At 41.6% G+C, this 21,615-nt stretch overlaps 1 protein-coding gene across 4 annotated transcripts in view; it reads right to left on the bottom strand.

Moving 5' to 3' along the window:
- The window catches only part of DENND2B (DENN domain containing 2B), a 233,650-nt gene that overhangs the window by 5,370 nt on the left and 206,665 nt on the right, over window positions 1-21,615 (bottom strand). For all 4 annotated transcript variants that reach the window (XM_054970816.1, XM_054970815.1, XM_054970817.1 and 1 more), the window contains 4 exons: window positions 21,024-21,172; window positions 5,466-5,643; window positions 2,917-2,958; window positions 1,183-1,294 (listed from right to left, as the gene is read on the bottom strand). In XM_054970816.1, coding sequence (XP_054826791.1) covers window positions 1,183-1,294; window positions 2,917-2,958; window positions 5,466-5,643; window positions 21,024-21,172 — 481 coding nt within the window. The remainder of the gene's footprint in view (window positions 1-1,182; window positions 1,295-2,916; window positions 2,959-5,465; window positions 5,644-21,023; window positions 21,173-21,615) is intronic.

Here is a 21,615-nt window from a genome sequence, read left to right as displayed (position 1 = left end):
CAATATTCCTCTTCATTATTAAATTCCTAACATTGAATTCATTTGGCTCAGAATTGTTGACTCTTATAATGTCTCAGACAAAGGTCTCATGCAAAGGCCCCCCATGAGCCAATCATATTGCTTGCTTTCTCTCTACATATATGCCATCGTCAACCCCAGCAAGAGGCTTTCAAGGCAAGTGAGAAGCAGAGATGGTTTGCCAGTGCTGCCTTCTACAGTCTTCCTTGGTGATCTTCCATCCAAGTACTGACGCTGCTTAGCTTTCGATATCAGATGAGATCAGGCTATGCTGCCTCCCCTCCATTGCTTCCCCTCTACCAAGCAATTCACACTTCATTACATAAACGTAAAAGATTTGGGAGTGATCCTGCAAAGATGTAGTGCCTAATTATATATTACCTGCTTTCTGGCATTCCGTGCTTCCCACATTCTGTTCCCCCAATGGGCAAGTAGCAGCTCCCTGGGGCTGTTTCAGGTCAGAAAAATAGCATGGAGGAGATGGTCTAAGCCCACTCTCCCTTTATGCTGCAGTCCTAATCCATTTCAGGCCCACACATGCCTTGGAAATGCAGAACTCCAGAACATGGCTGACCCAGGAATGTCATCAGGGAAAATATAACATGATGTAATTAGGCTCTAAGTGCTATACAATGCAATGACCACAGTCTTACTGACATTTACCAGAAATCATAAGAATGTGCTAGGATCTGTAAAGCTAAATCTGTAGAATGCTGCCATTTGAAAAATGCTGCCACTTTACAAAAAAGTAAAGAATCTCAAGCCTATTAAAATATAAACCTGGGCAGATATATCGTCTTTTCAAACAGACACTTCAGACATTCATGTCAACAAAGCAAACTTCTCTAAACCATTCAGGACAACATCCAAACATAATTAAAAGCTCAGTGTAAAACTGTTTAAGTGAGTCAAAAATAGTAATGGAAAGGACTTTCAAGAATGGCTGGCCTAGAATTCCTATTCAATCAAGTGATTGGGAGTGTGACAATGAAAAATGATGTGTATCATCATTAAATACTCCAATGAACTGTATGTTGTTAAGTGTATTCTTCGTATTGAAAAAATACATTTTTTGCTGTGAACGGATCCATTTTCATTTCCCTCACTGGCTTCCAAGGACATGTTATTCCCACATCCCCCTAAGTTCCTAGGCTGCCCCCTTACCCTCATCCGATTCACTGTCTGAATCCTGGTTTATTAAATCATTCTTCCTCTCCAGAGCCTGCTCCAGAGCCGCTTGCAATTTCCTAGGCAAAAGCGTATCTTCATCATCCATCTGAAGGGGAAAAAATAATCATAAGATTTCATTCTCCCACATGTGCTTCTTTCCAGTCGGGGGAAAAATGCAAAGTTTAGAATTTACATATATATCTGGAAATGTATTTAAACACATTTTACATTTCTGCATGAAATTTTAGAATAGAAACACAAGAAAATAATAAATAAATGTTTGTGTAGGACATTAACCACAATCTGCTTTTTCTCCAGCTACGTGTAAGGAACAAGAGTCACTTTTTCTATGTCTCAGAAGACCACAGTCACAACTGCCAATTCAGGTCAGAAGATGCATGGTGAATTCCTAAGGCCCAGCCTCTACAGGGTTTATTCTAAACCTCTCCTCCACTGCAGGCCCCTCTATCCTCATGGTAATTTCCAGGCTCAGGGGAAATGGAAGGAATTGCCTCATGATGCTTCCTTCACAGAAAGGAAGGCTAGTGAAGTGGGCGTTCTTGAGGGGATGCCTGCGCCAAGGGGTGAAATGCAGTGAAGAATACTAACAAGAGATTGGTATTCCAAGAGTGAAGAAATGTCTTCTCTGAGGCAAAAAAACCCACCCGCCTCTCTCAAAGGGCAAAACTTTGAACATGTGGTGAAATACAAGCATACATGGCATCCCCCAAATTATTAAACAGATATGACCTGACTGATCTCTTCATGTTCTACTTAATCTAACAGTAAACTGGCTGATTCCTGTGCAGAAGATGAAAGCTGCACAACAGGATGCAGACAAGGTACGAGTTTCTAATCTACTTGAAGGACTCCCTGGTTATGCAGAAAAATTCAACTTTACATATTAACTAACAGAAAACTCAAAGCCTCAAGAGAACAAAATACACTCCAGAAAGGACCAAACAATGACCACAGCTGAAAAACTGTTAAAGGAAAAGGGAGGGAGGGAATCAGCCTCCTCAAGCCCCTGAGGGTTAACAGAATCCTGGAAGGGAAATTTTGGGAAATGAGGCAGTATTTCCAAATTCTTCCCCTCCATGCAATTCCTTATGGGCTCCAGCTTGAATTTTATATTAATGAATCAACGGCATCTATCAAAGGCATATCTCCCTCTCCTTTTGAGGGAGGGGGTGCCAAATTTTAGACTGTAAGCTCCTCAGGGCAGGGACCTCACGCTGGTGGCACTCTAAAAATAACAGCAGGAGTAGTAACCAGACAACCACCACCCATGCTCCTCCCCACCCCCAGTGCAGGAGGAGTGCACCCCACCCCCAGTGCACCCCCAGTGCAGGATCCATGGTGGGCTGCAGGGGAAGCAACTTCCTCTGGAGTCTGCCCTGGATGAATCCAAGGCAGGGCATGAGAGGAGGCACACTCCTGCCATTCCCTCCGTCATCATCCCTTGGGTTGTGCAGGCAGTGAAACAGCTCTCTCTGATGTACTGGCAAGACATTTTGCAAGCAGAGGTTTGAAATGTCCTTGGAATGAATTTGCCTGACATCTCATCAATATTTTGCCCTTCTGTGTGCTGTTTATGTATGAGGTTTTTTTTAAAAAAAAAATTCTGATTCATAATGTATGATACAACTTCAAGCAGAATTTCTTAGCTGAGCCCTACATCTTTATTTAGATTTTTATAATGAACTATGGGGAAAAAAGAAACGGTACCTGTCTTATGAACCGATCAGAGCCAAGATTCACCATCAAAGCCTATAAAGAATTAACACAGAAAAAAATTGGTGCTGGGAAATATATCTGACCTTATTGAGAGGAACAATCTAATTTGACCTTTGCCTGATCAATGAATGTAACTTCTAATGTCACCCAGTGTCAAAATGTCAAAAAGTGTAGCATGTGCTTGTAATGTACAAAGCAGGAATTCAATCTTGTACTGTATGGAATGTCCTTGTCATTGACTTCTAAGCAGGACAGTATAAAGTGGCTATAGATTGTGATCCCAATTCCAAAGCATGTATATTTTAAGTAAATCAACAGGATTTACTTAAAAGTAAATACATGAGAATCATGGTATAGAAGGAGAGATGGTGTTTGATCCTTTGCTTATTAAAGCAGTAACAATGCCTTTAGTGTACTTGAGAAAAATTTCATGTAAACAATGGAAGGATTGTTATCTCTGGTGGGTACAGCCCACAGTTCCAGAGAGAATGCAATGTTCTGTAAATGACCCTAAGAATAAGGCACTGCTGGAACGCTCTGTTGTTCACTGTTTGTATAAACAGCGGCAGTTATCTCAAAATTACAGCACTGAGATAGTAACCTAAGGCAGCACAGTAGCTGTTTGCAAGGAACTGGATCCCATGCAGCTCTAGGGTCATTGGTAGTAAGCTACTATGCAGAGTAGGCAACTGACAGGGCTCCTCTTCCCAGTGCTCCAGGAAGGGAAGCTATGGCATGGGAAGGATCAAAATCTGATACACCAAAATACTCCTAACAGACATTCCCAGAGTGGTGTTGGTTGCAGTCACACAACAGCCCCTCCCATAGTACTTTAGTAACAAATGAATCAGCTTCTGGTTATCTAAGGAATTCATTAATAGCAATATAATATGAAACTTGAGTAAGAAAGTGAAAAAATAAAACAAGTGACTATGTATTGTCGAAGGCTTTCACGGCCGGAGAACGATGGTTGTTGTGGGTTTTCCGGGCTGTATTGCCGTGGTCTTGGCATTGTAGTTCCTGACGTTTCGCCAGCAGCTGTGGCTGGCATCTTCAGAGGAGTAGCACCAAAAGACAGAGATCTCTCAGTGTCACTGTGACACTGAGAGATCTCTGTCTTTTGGTGCTACACCTCTGAAGATGCCAGCCACAGCTGCTGGCGAAACGTCAGGAACTACAATGCCAAGACCACGGCAATACAGCCCGGAAAACCCACAACAACCAAAGTGACTATGTACATCACAAAAGTGGGTGAGAATCAGGTTCAAAGTAGATGTTTCAACTTTTAAAAAGTTGGATCCAGGTTCCCCCGTTTTCCTGAGCCAAAATGGCCCCAAGCAGCATTATCTGATCCACTCCAAAATGGGGCAAATAATGCTGCCTGGGGCCATTTTGGGGTTAAAAATGATGTGAAGGGAGCAGGAGCCATTCCTCCCCCCACATTGCAGTTCCAAGCAAAACTGGGTCGCAGCAGGTCTTTAAAAGGCAGTTCCCCACAGCTTCTGTGTGCATATTGGGAACATGAGTTCGATAAAACTGGTAACATGTATTTTAAGCCTCAGCCCTATCAAGGAGCTTCTTCCCCTGTTTCATGACATATCAAAGTGGAACCATACCGAACTGGAATAATACAAGTATGCTCCTGATCTTTGTGCACGGTTTTCTGAATCATTCTGCATTATCATCAGCTGCCTGTTCCCATGTACATTTGTTTCCATGTGGGTGTGTTATGTGCTGTCAAGTCATCTCTCACCTATGGCAACCCTATGAATGATCTCCAAAACATTCCGTCTTTAACACACATTTAACATCTGTTTCTATATGCATTAGGCAATCAGTTTCTGCATTGATAATGCATAAATGGTGCAATTTCATGGTGCATAAAGTACACAAAAGGAGAATGAATCAGCTCAGAATTTGGTTAATGAAAGAGTGGGCATTGAGAACAATATTTTGATCACAGTGCTCATTCTGTAAAACAGTACCAACACATTCTCCTAGAATAGACTGTATATATTTGGTGGTCCTATTGCCTCTCCATTACATTATACTATTAGCAAAATACTGCAAAAATAGCTGATTTGTGAAAACTGCAGTTGGGAGAAAACTCCCAGATGTGTATTAATTTCTTAGTGCCAACAGTTTTAAAAAATTACCCATATTCTGTTGTAGCTAAATGTGCTGGCATTATAGACAAGAAAAAATGAAGCAATTATAAATCTATTAAGGAGATCACATTTGCAGTTAAGGCAAATCAGTAGAAAACAAGGCTTGCTGAAGACAAAAGAGATCCACAGATAAAGTATCCTTTATCTATTTTACCGGTGTTCTTCTATCAAATTCACTATTTTAGTGTTGCATCCATTATGGACTGAGAATGGAGGAAAGCTCCTGTACAAAAATGGTATGTGTTATTTTCAATTGCATGCTGCAAGTAAAAGATTTAAGTACACTGATGTGTGGCCTTTATTGCATCTCTCTCTTGAGAATTCTATCCTGATGGAACCAGTGGGTTGCCCAGCTGCTAGATTTATTCTTACCTCTTCTACAGGTAGCTCTTTTAGTTTGGGTAGGGAGCTTGACAGGAGTCCAACCAGAAATGGAGTCGGGCAGCAAACTATGTCAATCATGGAAGAGGGTAGAACTGGTATGAAGGTGTGTTGCCAGGAGAAAGGGTACAGCAGAGCCACCACAGCATGAGAGCAACTTGAGAGAGTGCTGAGAAGAAAACATCCAACATTAGCTTATACGTTTTATTTTTTTGTTCAATCTTTCCACTTGTTTCTCAATTAAACTCAGAGACTAGAGACTCAAAGGGCCCTCATATGGTAACTTTGCATATTACTATACAGAAGACAGGAAGCTTCAGCAGCTCGTGAAGGGTAAATGTGTATCTCTCTCACACATTGAGATGCATGTGCTCCAGAAGTGGAACAACCAAGCATCTTTTCAAGACAGATGCTTAAAAAGATCTTATGCTAAAACTGTGGAAGTTCTCACTTTCTTCACATAAACTCATAACATGCAGTAGTCATTCAACACATGGTGCGTCAAACAGAATTGCCACTAACAGCATCAATATTTGAGTGTTGCCATTTGGGTTTTTTTCCCGGTAAGACCTCCCATGCCCTCAACTGCTGCCTCACAGCAGAAATCAGTAAGGCAGCTTCTCCCAGCATGAAGGTGGCAGGTGGCAGGGGAAAATGGTTGCACTTACCTGTAACTGTTGTTCATTGAGGTCTTCAGTGCAGACGCACAAAGGACTGTGCATGTACAGGCCTGCCAATAGGTAGGTTTCATAGCTAAAATTTCCTCTAGGGGGCGTCTGCCCATTCCTGGAGTGCATGTGCAGCTTGTTTCCCGCCGAAACAGCCTGTTCTCTGGGAGGAGTGACACCCCTGATCCTCAGTTTTTTCTTAGCGCGGAGCACTTCAGGTAAGTAGTGATGAGCATACAGCAGGGTAAGAGGGAGGGTATGTGTGCTTGGGCAGAAGACCTCAATGATCAACAGTTACAGGTAAGTGCAACTCTCTTTTTATTTTCGGTCTTCTGTGCAGTCCCACACGGGAGATTAACAAGCCTCATAGAGGAGGGGTGCACTCTTCACAAGAACAGTGTTTGCAGGACTGCTTGGCCTACAACTGCTTCCCTCCTGTTATGTATGTCCAAGGCGTAATGCCTGATGAAGGTATTGGCTGATGTCCATGTTGCTACTCTATAGATGTCTTCTAGAGGAACACATTTCAGTAGGGCTGCCAATGATGCTTATGACCTGGTGGAATGGTATGGACTTTTAATGGACAATATGAGTCAGTTTGTCCATAGCACATTTTAATGGCCTGAATTACCCATCTGGCAAAGGTCTGAGAAGTGGGCCCCTTCCCTTTAGTTGGGCTCGCATAACAAACAAAAAGTTGGACCTCTGATCTGAATGTTGCAGTGTGTTTCAGATAAAAAAGTATTACCTAATGTCCAATGTATGGAGTCCTCTCCTATTTGGATGCCAGGGCAGGAAAAAATTCAAATAATATTAATTTCTGTGAGGTGTGGAATTTAGAAACTATCTTTGGGAGAAATTCCAAACTAGGTCTCTGTACCACCTTTTCTGCATAAATTTTAGGAAAGGAGATCCATGCGTAGTGCTGCTAGTTCACTTATAGTGCAATCCTAAGCAAAGTTACTCCAGTCTAAGCCCATTAAAATTCAATGGGCTTAGACTGGAGTAACTCTGCTTAGAATTGCACTGTTAGCCTCCTGGCAGAAGTAACAGCTATCAGGAATGCCACTTTATTCTAAAGGGCTTTCAAGGGATGTGGCTAGGGGTTCAAATGGATTAGTCATTAGTTTTGGCAAGACCAGCTGCAAAGACCACTGAGGTACAATTCAAGCCGCTGGTGGAAACATGTTCTGAAAATCCTTCAGAAATAGTTTAGATGTATAATGTGAGAAAACAGTCTTTTTGTTCATAGGGACATGAAATGCTGAAATAGCGGCCAGATATACTTTAACAGATAAGAAGGAAAGACCAGCCTGTTTCTGGCTCAATACATATTCCAGAACACAAGCTAAAGGGCACATATAGGAGTCAAGGTCCATTCCTTGGCCTATTCTACAAATTTATCCCATTTACAGGCATACGATTTCCAAATATTAGGTTTTCTGCCATTTAATATAACCTCTACTACTCCAAACCACCCCATAAAAAGTCTGCCAAGAAAACGTTGTGATGTGACGTCCCCCCATGGGTCAGTAATGACTCAGTGCTTGCACAGGGGACTACCTTTACCTTTTTACTCCTTGGGGAATACCACCTATTGCAGGATAAACCATGCTGTCAATCTGAGTCTGGGTATGTCATGATACCTTGCTCCTTGGTACAGGAGATCCATTACTGAAGTTAAGTGTTGAAACTTGCCCTTGGCCATTCATCCACAAACCGGAACCATACACTAGGTTTGTGGGGTGCTGATTCTAGAGCTGTTTTTTCAAAATGTTCCATGTAGAAGTTTGCTATAACTGGGCTGAGAGGGCTCCCCATGGCCACCCCATCCATCTGTTCATAGAATTCGTGGATCGTGGATGATACATTTATCATTTGGAGCCATGGGGAGGAAGAATTGATGGGGTTTTTGAATCATCTCAACAACATCCACCTGAACATACAATTCACAATGGAGAAAGAAATCGAGGGAAAACTCCCATTCCTGGATACCTCGGTCATCCGCAAAGCAAACTTTCAGTTAGGTCACAAGGTCTACAGGAAACCAACTCACACTGATCGGTACTTACACAAAAACTCCAATCACCACCCCCGACAGAAAAGAGGCATAATGAAAACATTAGTGGATCGTGCAAGACGGATATGTGAGCCGCACTTTCTCAATGAGGAAACTAATCATCTAAACCACGCACTTCAGGCAAATGGCTACTCCAGAAATGAAATCCGAAGAGCAATCAAACCCAGGATGAATCAAACAACCAAGGAAAAACAGTCTCCTACAGGAAAAGTGTTTTTGCCATATATCAAAGGAATTACTGATCAGATGGGAAAGCTTATGAAAAAGCATAACCTTCAAGCAGTATTCAGACCCACCCGAAAAATACAACAGATGCTACGATCAGCAAAAGACAGTAGAGACCCCCTCACCTCTGCAGGAGTATACCGTATACCCTGCAGCTGTGGACAAGTTTACATCGGGACCACAAAGCGTAGCATCCAGACAAGAATAAAAGAACATGAAAGACACTGCAGCCTTGGCCAACCTGAAAAATCAGCAGTGGCTGAACATAGCCTAACACAAACAGGGCACAGTATCTTATTCCAGGACACCAAAATACTGGACAACACTTCCAACTACTTTGTCAGACTGCACAGGGAAGCCATTGAAATTCACAAGCATAAGCAAAACTTCAACAGGAAAGAAGAAACCTTAAGAATGAACAGAGCATGGTTTCCAGTTCTGAAAAACACCAGGCTAACAAAACACTCTACACCCGACAATAGCCCTGCTGAGAAGATTAGCACATCAAGCACCAATCCATATGCAAAAGAACCTCCTCAGGATACAGTGAAGCCTCCCGCCATTAGCATTCCACACCCTGGGAAACTCTTACAGGATGACTCAGCTCAACCCCATCCCTCCTGAGTAGATATAAATGACCTGCCAACATCTTTTCCACACTGTGACACTGAGAGATCTCTGTCTTTTGGTGCTACGCCTCTGAAGATGCCAGCCACAGCTGCTGGCGAAACGTCAGGAACTACAATGTCAAGACCACGGCAATTCAGCCTGGAAAACCCACAACAACCATAATCCTAGTCTGCTCAGTCGGTCTGCAATGAAATTGGATTTCCCCGGGACGTAGATGGCTTGAAGGCACACACTGGCTGATTCCACACACGTTGGATAATGCACTTCCAATCCTCTTTATAGATCATTTGGAGCGGATTTTTTTGTGTGCGGAACAAAAAATCCACCTCAAACAATTGATAAAGTGCATTGAAAGTGCATTATCCAACGTGTGCGGAATCAGCCACTGTGTTGTATTGCCCAGTTCCAGATGGAGATGGAGTCTATGCAGAGGCTCCCTGATGTGCCTCCCTGTTTGTTTATGCAGAACATAGTTGTGCAGTTGTCCATAAGTATTTGGACATATTTGTTTTGTACGATATCTGCAAAGGAGATAAGTGCATAATAAACAGCTCTCATTTCTAATATATTGATATGTAAATTCCTTTCACCTTTCAATCATAACAACAACAACAACAACATTCAATTTATATATCGCCCTTCAGGACAACTTAACACCCACTCAGAGCAGTTTACAAAGTTAGGTTATTATTAACAAATCATGTGCTGTGTGGTTAGTGATATGGTCTGAATGTGCCCCCCAACCTTACATCAAAGCATCTATAGTAACAGTGGCTTCAGTTCAAAGGGAACTCCTCTAAGTAGGTTGGGATCTGATAACTACTGTGTTTAGGCTCAGAGGAGGCTCTATGTCCAAGGATTTAGCCATATGGAGCATCTGTTTGTCATAAAGTCGAAAGTCATCTGTGGGAGAAATAGGTTCCCTATCTTCTACAGTGTCATCTGGTGATGGCTCTAAAGGTAGACTTGGACTCTACTCTCCAAAGTAAGGTTCTTGATCTGGTTCTGATAGAGCACCATGGAAGATTTCGGGAAATAATGTTGTGGATGACTCACCCTCGGTTGCATCAGCTCAGATGTAGATCTGACCAGTTCTATAAGGCTCATCCCAATTTACTCTCGAAGGTGGGCATACTCCCTGGTACCACGGTGGACATTTGTGTGCACAGCAGCTTTGGTTTGAAGTTTGTCCAGAACTCAGACTGGTCAGGTACAAAGGTTCGCAGGGAAATCTCCTTCCTCTTCCAAGGAATAAATTGAGCAGGAACCTGAGTGGGAGGAAGAGGTATGTGGGGTCTCCATTACCTCCAAATCCCGTCGCATTGTCTATCACTTGCATCCTGTGGGAGCTCCTCTTATGTTTAGAATGTTTTGAATTAATTTTAGTCTTTTCCCTGAGTGGTTCAAATGACACAGGGATTTCTGCTCTCTCAGATTCATGCCCTACAGGTACTGGAGCTGATTGTGGGTCCATAAGGGCAGATGTTGTAGAAGGTGCTCGTACTGACTGATCCACTGGCTCTCTAGATATGGAACATTGTCGGATCCGAGAGGTTGTCGAAGCTGATGGGCTTGGTGCACTAGAAGCTGGCTGATGGATCCAAAATGAATTTGGACCTGATTGGCTCGGCGCACTCCAAGACAAATGATGTTTTTGGATCCAAGGTGGTACAATCCAGGGAGGTCAGAGTCTTGGCCAGCACAATGGCTAGTACTGTCAGATCTGAGCGGTCAGTGATCTCTGTAAGCACAGAGGATGTAGCCAATTTAGCAGAAGGGCTAATCGCTACCAACAATACCCATTCCCACAAATTAGCCTTGAGCCTGGTGGTTCTTTCTGCTCTGGGTTTAGGGGTGAAACTCTGGCAATGTTTGCACAAGCTAACATTATGCCCCTCTCCCAAACAGACCAAGCAATGTCTGGTTTTGTCATTTTCATATTGCACTGAATGCATCTTTTAATAAGGCCTTTTCAGCCATTCTGACGGTCTTTTTTTCCTTTCCATTTGTCCAAGTGGAAAAGAAATCCAAAGAAAGATGCTACGAAGATCCTTTCTGACTGGCAGCAAAATGGAACTGAGGGTTGAGGATGTTGGTCTTCCCAGGCTGTTTCGGCAGGAAACAAGCCACACATGACACCCTCTAGAGGAAACTTTACCTACAAAACTTACTGGCCTGTGCCAGTGTTCATGCAGGCCTGTGCATGAACAGTCCCATGTGAACCTGCACAGAAGACCAAAAATGAAGCTGTACTTGTCTGCCATGCTGTTGTTAAAGGCAAAGAAAATAAAGGTGTGGCCCTGCTGTCAGTGTTCTTAGCAGCATAACTATTGGTATGTTTCTGGAGCTGTGGGCAGCTTTCTTTATTTCCCCATTCACTGGGCTGCTTCTTTTTTTATACACCCAAACAGAGCTCTGCCTACATTTCTCATACTATTCATAAGCATTGGAAGAACAACCCATCCTTGAACAGCATAGCGGTCTGGAAACTGGAAGACCAAAGCTCCTCTTCCTGCTCTTGACTCAAGTACCATTTCTATTTAGTGCTTGTCCTTGAGTCCTTCCATTTGAAGAATGCATAACAATTATGCCATCCTTCATTTGCAGAGTACTTTAAGATGAAAGGAACGTTAGGGGCTTTCATGCATTCAAAAATGTTTCCATTGCAATGCTTCTGTATCATTCTTGGGAAATTCCCTGTTGACAAAGCACCTTCCCACTATTATTACATTTTCTGGATGGCTACAGCTTTCAGGGCAAGAAATTAAAAGGAAAGTGTTTTCATTTCAGAGCTACAATTCTCACCTGTGATGCTTTGGGAGTTTCCCCCCTTTTAAAACTCAGAAGACTGGACTTTTACACAGAGCAGTGTGATTGAGCTAAGTACATTTTCATGGTAAAATCTTGTTTACAACCAATTTTAGACCCAACATAGTCATGAGTACCCCACTCAGTATAACCATATGAACATACATACTATTTATCTTCAGAGGTCCTGCTTTGGGTGCCCTGCCATCTAAGGTTAGCCAGCGGCAACCCGAGAAAGGGCCTTCTCAGTCACAGTGGAACTCCCTCCCCAGGGAGATCTGTCTGTCCCCTTCTACTCCTGTCTTCCCCAAGTTGCTTAAGACTTTTTTGCTTTTGTTTGGCATACATACCCCCAATAAATGTTATTGGCCCTCCTCCTTGTTCTTGGTGTTACGTGTATTCCATTGAATTATTTTATACTATTTTCAAAGTTGTTTTAAATTGTTTTTAAATGCTGTTTTGATTTTTTCAAAAGTTTTAATGTTCACTGCCTTGGGGACCCTCTTTGGGGTAGAAATGCAATATACAAATGCTTCCAGATAGATAGATAGATAGATAGATAGATAGACAGACAGACAGACAGACAGACAGACAGACAGACAGACAGACAGACAGACAGACAGACGATAGATAGACAGACTTTTCAGAGGACATGACAACATGCATGGGGGGAGGGGTTAAGTTCGACTATGGCAGCAGGCTCAGCCCTGGGCTTAAGCATGCTCACTTGAAGATCAGGACAAAGCGTAAACATATACAATTGTACAGGCACAGAGCTCCCTCTATCTGATTGGAAATTCAGGTTACGGACATATATGTAGAGACTCTCTGACCTCAGCGCAAATATGTGGAGGTCAGGGGTAAAGCGTCCTCTCACTCACATAATCTGCAATAGACTATAGACTATTGTAGTGGGAGTTCCCCAAGAAGTGCAGAATCTATGTCACTTACTGTCAAGATTTTATAATATGAAAATGCAGGGATAATTTAATTCACTAATGTGCAAGGCCTTTTTGAGACCCTAGATGGCATCAAACTTCTTTTCAAAGACTTCATTGTGATCTCTTTTTGCTTAAAGATTCTGAACCTCACATGAGACGGCACCAGCCATTTCTAGATGATACGACGTATATAGTTGTCCTGGTAGATGACCTGCACTGGGTGATGGACAGGGGGAATGTGACCCTGCTGATTTTTCTGGATCTTTTGGAGGCTTCTGATACCAGAAGTATAGGAAGAGGAGGAGTGAGAGTAGTAGTCTGCCTTTTTCACTGAGATCCAAGGTGGATTACACTTTTCCAGCATGGCCCATGTAGTAGTCTATGTAGATGCTGGCATGCTAGCACCTGCAACCCATATGTTAGTTCTGCCAAGCCCTGTGGTGATCACAGATATTCTAAATGCATTTAGTGAAATCAGCATGCATCCATCATTGAAGTAGTTGATAAATGTAACTGTGCAGAGTTGAGTACAAAATTCCAGCCTATCATTATATTTTAAGTTAACCTGGAAAAATGAAATACAGAGATGTAACTACTACTCCTCCTCTGTACAGTTTCAACATTTCTGAGTAACCATCTTCTCCATATAGGATCTCTTACAGCAGCGTAGAGTATGTGGTTGTAAGCATATTGCCTGTGCATTAAGTCAAAGGAACAGGGGCACATAAAAAGATCCAGTGGTTGCTCCCCAGCTCAGAGAATCTCTTCTTTTGTAATTCTCTTGAGTTTTAAAGGATGTCTCTTGCACTGAGCCTTTCCAGATGCAGCAAGTTATTCTCAGTAGCTGCCCAGTTTTGTGAAATGGCCTTCCTGAATCCGTGTGGAAGCTGCACATCCTCTGGGCCTCCAGGATGTGCGGGCTGCTCAAGAGGGCTTTGGGGGGGCACTTAAGGGTAGATGTATACACTGGCTTTTATCCATTTCTTTTGTATTTATTTATTGTCATTATTAGACTGTGTCGCTGATTTTTTAAATTTATGATTTTTTGTGATTTGGTGTTTTAATTCTTTGGAAACAGCTTTGGGCTCCATTCTCCAGAGAAAAAATGGTTAAAAGTATTATAAATCAATTAGTTCAATCACTGAAACAAATAAATCATCTGTTCTGGTTTTTTACAAGTACTTCTAGGCATGGCATCACCATTGGGTATACAGGACTGCCTTGTATTCCCTATTAGCTTTGGTAGAAGGGCAAGCCTATGCACAGATATCCCTGTTCCCTGAAATGGATTTCACTATGCACAGAGCTCAAGGCAACTGACTTTGGCCATGACTTTCATGGCTTTGCCTTCTCAAAATTCATGTTGGCTCCTTATGAAACAGCTTCCTTCTTGTATTGCTATCCAGCACGTGATGTGTTGACATTCACTCTTATATTGCTGAATAAAGTGTAAAGACAATGATGTCTTTGAAGAAAAGAAAATGTGTTCCATGCTTCAGGCTCTCAGGCATAATTTTTAAGGCCTCTTTTAATGATTGTAGAATTTTTAAAGTGTAACTGATCAGTTCCATAAGCAAAAGGAGCTAAAACAAGAGCTGTTAATCTAAAAGCAGGAACACAAACATTCCTCGAGCATTCAAAGCATACTCTTTGCTTTCTATAGAATGCCCGTTTGTAACTTTGCCCTCCTCCTGCTGAAGGCAGGGTTGTGACGTCAACAATCAGCACCAACGTGTGCCGTTCCCACGCTTTAGGAAACGTTTTGCTTTTAGGCATTCCACTAGCTTTCATTTGCTGGGCTTCAAGGAGACTTGGTCAGCAGGAGACAGTTGGATTGTAGCATGTAGTCAAAAGCAATTACATACCTATGAAGATCTTCTTTTGTTTTAGTGTAACAAGAATTAGCTAGGTTCAAATAGTCAGACTTGAGCAGCTTTGCAAGTAACTCAGTATAAATCAAGGCACTTAACCTTTTGATATGTCTACAGGGGAGCTTTCAATGCTGATGGTCTGGTGTTTTAGCACTAAACAAAATGCAGGAAGAATAAGAACAGAAGAGACATCATATCGCAGAAATCTGGTGCAACACTCCGTTGTGTGGGTTGTTCCACCAGACATTGCACTGCAGAAGTCTAGCTAACTGTGCCAATGGCAGAGTCTTCTTGTTTTTCTTATCTATCACTATGGAGAACATTCTAGCTGCGCCAGCAGCATTGTACATATCACATAAACTGGGTTATGGGGGGGGACAAATAATAAGAATTGAGACTTTGGTTACCTCTTTAATTTGGTTATTATAGATTGAATCTACGCAACATCAAAAATCTTATCCACTTCATCTTATTGATCAGGAAATACGGATGGTGATTCTAATGTCCAAAGGTTTTTTGGCAGACTTAGGAGCACAAGTGGGAAAAGCTGACCTTCTTTTAATCTGGAGCAATTTAGCTTATTGGGAAACTTACTTATATTTATTTGGTTATCCTGCCAGTGTGGATGATTTGTGGCAAATAAAGGGATGTGTATGACAGACACTACATAGATCTGAGATAAACATTCAGCCCAGCATGGTCCAATGCCTATGCACACACAGAGGCATAACTATGGCACAAAACACCACCATGCATCACCTCTTGACTTGCCCAACTTTGCAGTTTCTGGGCCCAGACTGAAAGCTGAGTCATCTCAGCAGGTCATCATAAACTAATTGCAATTCCACAAACCACTAAAGGCTTTATATAAGTATGCAGGGTAATGAAATGTAAAATCATGATCTATGGTGGTTAAGAACAACGTCCAATGCTTCTTTACTAGTAGTTTCCAAGTCTGCTCACTGGGGGCCCAACAAACCTCAATGTGCTAAAGTTTAAAGTAGTGGCACAGTCCTAAATGTACTTACAAATGTAATAAATAAATACTGCTGCTATTGAAATGGGTTCTACACCAGGATCTTCCTTTTCTTTCATGGGGCTAAAGGAGATATAATATGGTTTCCAGAAATCTCCCTTCCAGGTACTGTCCAGACCCAGACTTGATCACAGAAGCAAGATTTCTGTAGTATGTGCATTTAGATATTACCAGGATACTATTAGTGACCTTTTAATTAACATTTTAGTAGTAGCTCCATGCTGAGGATTCCATCTCATATAATATACAAACCACGAGCTGTACCATGGTAACTTAATGTGAAGACATCTAATACCATAGAATTTCTGGAGGCAGCACGTCCAACTTCTAATATGAAAAGTACTATAAATTTAACATTAGTTCTTATCACATGGGACATCTAGGCTTGGATTCTAAGTCTTGTTTTCATTTCATTCATAACAGTAAAAAAGAGTAGCACGGAAGCAGCTCAGACAAAGCAAAAGTTAAGACACGAAGTATAGTACAATTCTAGTCTAAATAAATCCAAACTGACTTTTCATTCAGCATATTCTATTTCCAGATTTAATAACAGTAGTAGACCATACTTCTTATACATACATAAAGGCAAACCGGCATCCCATCAATCCCAAAGGAAAGAGTAAGCTGTTTAAATTTTAACAAAGAAATCCTAAGAATTTAAAGTGCAAATGTTTATTTATGCAGTATGGTATGTAAACAAATGTAGAATTCCTATGTTCTCGTACAGAGGATTTCAAAAAAGTGCCAGTGCCTATAGAAATCTCAAAAAAATATGCACCTGTATCCAAACTCCTATAATTAATGTAACCAATATATAGATCAATATCTTAGTACATTTATCATATGCTGTAATGCTACAGTAAATGATGCATCAGTAAATACAATTTTTGTGCAAAAACAAATTGTGTAAATTCATCAAAGTTCATAAGTAAATAGTCATGGTCCAAGTCCACTTGTTACTGCATATAGTTCTTGTACTATGTCATGCACCATTTACTGTACTGATCCAAGTCACAGACTGAGAGCACAGAATCCAAGTTGCTTCCCTTCCTCAAATAGAAAAAAATTATACGCCATACGTATTTTGTTAGATTATTTCTCCTTGAAACTATCAAAATAATAACATGAGTCATTGTTGCCACCCATAAAAGAAAAATGCCAATTGAAAAATGCTGACTGAATAGCTGTGACCGTGAGAAAAATCCCCAAGTTGCGGAATATGCTAACACATGCCATTCAGGGACAATGGTTATATTCAAAGGCAAAAAACTGAACACACAGATTAGTAGTAAACCGCAAGAGAAGATGACTGAGCAGCATTTACAGGAAACTCAGATCCTGAGGAACGTTTAAAAGATCATGTTTCAGACACAGGAAATGAACAGCCTAAGAAGGTGACTAAAAGCCAAACAAAAGCTGAGGTATTTCACAACACCAAAGATTTTTAAGCCACTATTTTTCTGGAGCAACTGTTTTTCATGTAATATATCCCAGGGTGTAACATAAGCACTTGGTGACGTCCACCCTCCTTTACACTTCATGTTGCTCCTTAATGTGCTAAGTTCTGTTGCAATAAAGTTGGCACTTCACTGAAAACCCCATTATGCAACAATCAGACATACACTGAGCTTGCATTCTGCTTGGTTGGTCAAAAGTTATGCAGACTTCATCTGAAATACACTTACACCTCTCTCCTCAAGCACCATGTATATTTCTACAGAAGCCAACATTTTAGAAAGGGAGAGAATATAGAAGAGGCAGCATTCCATTCAGAAATGGGAGAAGTGGTGAGCAGCACCATCACTACATTCTGTATATGGAGAAGGCAAGACAAGCGTTTGGAGGATTCTGATAATAAAGATAAATATAGTGAAGCTGATACAACAATCTTTGAAAGTGTATAAGCAGTTCTTTCAAGCAGTCTCTTCTCTTTTTTCCCCTGCAAGACATTTTTCTTTATAGTTCCCAATAAATGACTTTCTGTAAAGCCTAAAAAGGCACCAAAAATCAAAGTAGTTCCACTCTAATTTGCATGCTGACTTGATTGAAAAGAGAGAACTATGTGACAAACTGCAGAACACAAACAAGGTTTGCATGATAAAGCTGGAGTAGGGGGTATGAAGTGAGAAGGAAGTGCATACTTTCCATATCACATCAGCCAATTATCAACTATCCCCCTTGCACAAAACTGTTTTAACTATGATTACAATGTAAAGAATAACTCTAGACTCTTTAGTCTTTCTCCCAAGAATTTTCTTCCCATGAAAGCAAGCCAATATAAACTTTATGTTGAAAAGACATGAGATATATTTAAGGATTTATCTTGTTGGGTATTGTGCATGAAGGAGTCAACAACATCAGTTACGCTATGATGCCTGGTGAGAATTGTGGACTTTGAAATACACTAACACGAGTTCCAAACTCTCTAACCATTGCTCCTTCAGTGGAAGGTTTTCCATCTGGCTACATATGCCATTAAAGGTGACCTCCAGTACAGACTTTATTTTCCTGGAGAATAAATCATTCATGACAAAATTTAGTTCTCATTAGATGAATTCTTCATTCCAAGACTTGTGGCCAAAGAGGATAGCAGCCAAAGAGGATAGCAGTCAATTTTGAACAAAGCAGGCACTGAACTTCTGTGTCTGAGCAAAGGTCATTACTAGCTCACACAGGAATGAACCAAAGATGTTATCAATGTGTAAGTGCTTCTGATTGCCTTTATTCAGGAAGGTATCATAGCATCCTTGTCAACACTTAGCAGAGACACCAGTAAGTACATAGGATCTCTCCATACCCCACTATGCAATGGTAGCCTCAAAGTACACCGCTTAACTCCGAAAGGGCTGCAGAACAATCATACTTCTCTGCTACTGAAACGCATCATAACAAATGAAGATTCAAAATTAAATCAGCTCAGAAAATATTTCCCAGTATAGTATTTTGTCGTGCAGACTTTCCTAACTGATTGGTATAAGGACTTCTGTGCCGTAGAGTGAATGTTTTAACAAGCATGTTGAAAAAGTTTTGCTGATGCTAACCAAATCCCATTACCAGTTACTTTTATTTCTCTTTGGGAGTATAGGATTTGGAGGAAGAAATGAAATCTTTTTAAATTTCTACACTGATATATACATATACAAAAATCTATTTAATTTTCTGCACTGACTTGTAAGTTTACTTCCAGATAATATTTTCATAGAAGGAATCTGCAGTTGGGTCAGGGCTCATTTCGAGGGGGAACGTGCAGGAACGCAGTTCCGGCAGTTCCCCAGAGGTCACATGTCAGGTGGCCCCACCCACCTGACTCTCGGCCATTTGGGGCCCATTTCGTCCTGGATTGGGGCTGAAACATCCTGGATTGGGCCTCTGACGGGTGGTGGATCACTCTCCTGTTCAGCAGGGCCCAATCCTGACCATTTTGGGCCCCTTTCAGCCCCTTTTTGCCATTTTGGGCCCAATTTTGGCCCTGAATGGCCAGGATTGGGTCCAAAGCAGTCAGGATAGGTGAGGTCAGGGGGTGTGGCATATGCAAATCAGTTATGCTAATGACACATTTCTGGTGATGTCAAGGGGTGTGGCATATGCTAATGAGTTAAGCTAATATGCTTAACTATATGCTAATGAGTTCCTCCAGCTCTTTTTCTACGAAATGACCCCTGAGTTGGGTCATGCATCTGCTCCATGTAATATTCATTCAGCACACACCTAACTTAGCACATTGTGGTGGTGGACAGTGCTGTCAAATCATAGCTGACTTAAGGTGACCCTTGTGGGGTTTTCATAGCAAGAGACTAACAGAGATGGTTTGCCATTGCCTGCTTCTGCAACCTTGGTCTTCATTGGAGGTTTCCCATCCAATTGCTAACCAAGGCCAACTGCTTAGCTTCTGAGATCCAATGAGATCAGGCTCACTTGGGTTATCCAGGTCAGGGAACTTAGCACATTAGTTGTTGGAAAAGGGCGATTTTCCAAATGCAGAGACTGCTGAGATAATGGGTTACAGGAAAATATTTTCCCCACCTTCTCCTCCTCGCTCCAGCTCCCCATGTCCTCTGAAAATCAGTGTGGAATGTAGTTGCGTATGCGTTGTGGGCACTTAGTGACCAAAGACTGATCTCCTCCATGATCAAAAGTGTGTCCCACTTCTTGGCATGATTGTTATGGTACTGCACTTCTGTGTTTTCTAGTCTTTTACAGGGATGGGGCAGGAAGCACTACCTCCTAGTACACTTGCAGGTGTTCTCCAAGCTTCCTAATAACCAACTGGGATAAGGGTGCTGCCACTTCCGCTGTTAGGCTTGGAGATTTGACCGATTGGTGTACATGAGGAACTGTGAAGAATCCAGGAAAAAAAGAACATGTAGTTTGGACCTCAGATATTAGGCATTGAGACAGACCTCTGATTGGCTGAGACCTGAGTAGTCACAGCCAATCAGAGTAAAAATACTGAGCTAGCTGGACCTATGGCCTAGTTAGGAAGCCCCCCTCCCCCATTTTCCCACCTGTAAATGTGTACCTTGTTATGAACCAGTGTCAGATTAGGATCTGGGAGGACTATGTTCAAATCCCTACTCTGCCATGGAAGCTTGCTGGGTGACATTCTCAGTCTTACCTACCTCACAGGGCTGTTGTGGGAATAAAATGAAGGAGAAGAGAATTATGTAAATCACATTGAGTCACCATTGGGGAGAAAAGTGGGGTATAAATGAGGTAGATAAATAAATGTACCAATCAATACAACAGGTATCATAGTCCAGTTAATTTAGCTTCACTCAGTGGCTATCAAATATTAGGGGCGTGGAATTGGATATTACCAACTCTAGAAGTCAAGACTTCCTTGTCATTGAACAGGGCAAACAATTTCCAACACACTGAAAGGCTTCCTGATAGTTTTCAAATCCTGATTAATTTTTTTGATCCTGTGGGCACCTTGGAATTCAGACACAGGGTGGTGGGCATAGATACAAAATAGTTGCCACAGGAGGCACAGCCACACACTGAAGGGAAGCCCAAGTACAGAGGAGAAGGGAGTGATTTAAAAAAACACTGAGAAAGAGGAGTGAGAGAGAATAAAACCAATACTGCTGCCATGGAAACAATATTATTTTAATCTGCCCAGACCATCAGCACTCCAGTGGCCAGTCAGAAGCTCTGCTGGGCAAGTACCACACCTGCCTCACCCACTTTCTAAAACGCTAGGATGGGTACCAGGAAAAGTGTTGGCAGGTGCCATGGCACCCACAGGCACCATGTTGGAGAGCTCTGCATTAAGTTGTTGTGAGATTACCTGAGTTTATCTGCTATGAAGATCACTCGTCGTTCCAGCAGGAGGGAAGCAAAGATTCTGATGATCTGTCGTACACTCAAATACTTGAAAAGACACTCAAAGTCCACATGTTCCAGACGAGAGTCCATTGGTCTTCGAAGTTCTATGACCTGAATGTATTCAACAAACATAAATTATGCTCTAACCAACCAACTGCAATGTAGTCTTGAGTTTAAATGTGGCTTGATTATTATGTGACATTTGAAAGCATCTAAATATTTCTCTGAGAAGCTGCTCATCATAAGTGCCTTGAGAATTTGTTTCATCTTTTGCATCATATTCCTCAGAGCCACTTCACATGGTACTTTCTGCAACATGTATTCAAATGTTAGAATAGTAATACGCACACAGAGAAGTAAATGCCCACTTGGCATTAAACACACATGCCACAAAGCTGATGTGAATATTGGCTTCTGAAGCAGAATATGAAGTGTTACGCAGATAAAAATTAGCTCATATAAATTACTAATCCAGGTATTATCTCTTCCTCAGCTAGCTTGGTTTCTGTGATAAAAGAGAAATTATATACATCTTTAAGATACATGAGGCAGAA

The sequence above is a fragment of the Eublepharis macularius genome, chromosome 2 (assembly GCF_028583425.1).
Source record: "Eublepharis macularius isolate TG4126 chromosome 2, MPM_Emac_v1.0, whole genome shotgun sequence".
NCBI classification, from domain to species: Eukaryota; Metazoa; Chordata; class Lepidosauria; order Squamata; family Eublepharidae; genus Eublepharis; species Eublepharis macularius.
This window is presented reverse-complemented; position numbering and strand designations above follow the sequence as displayed.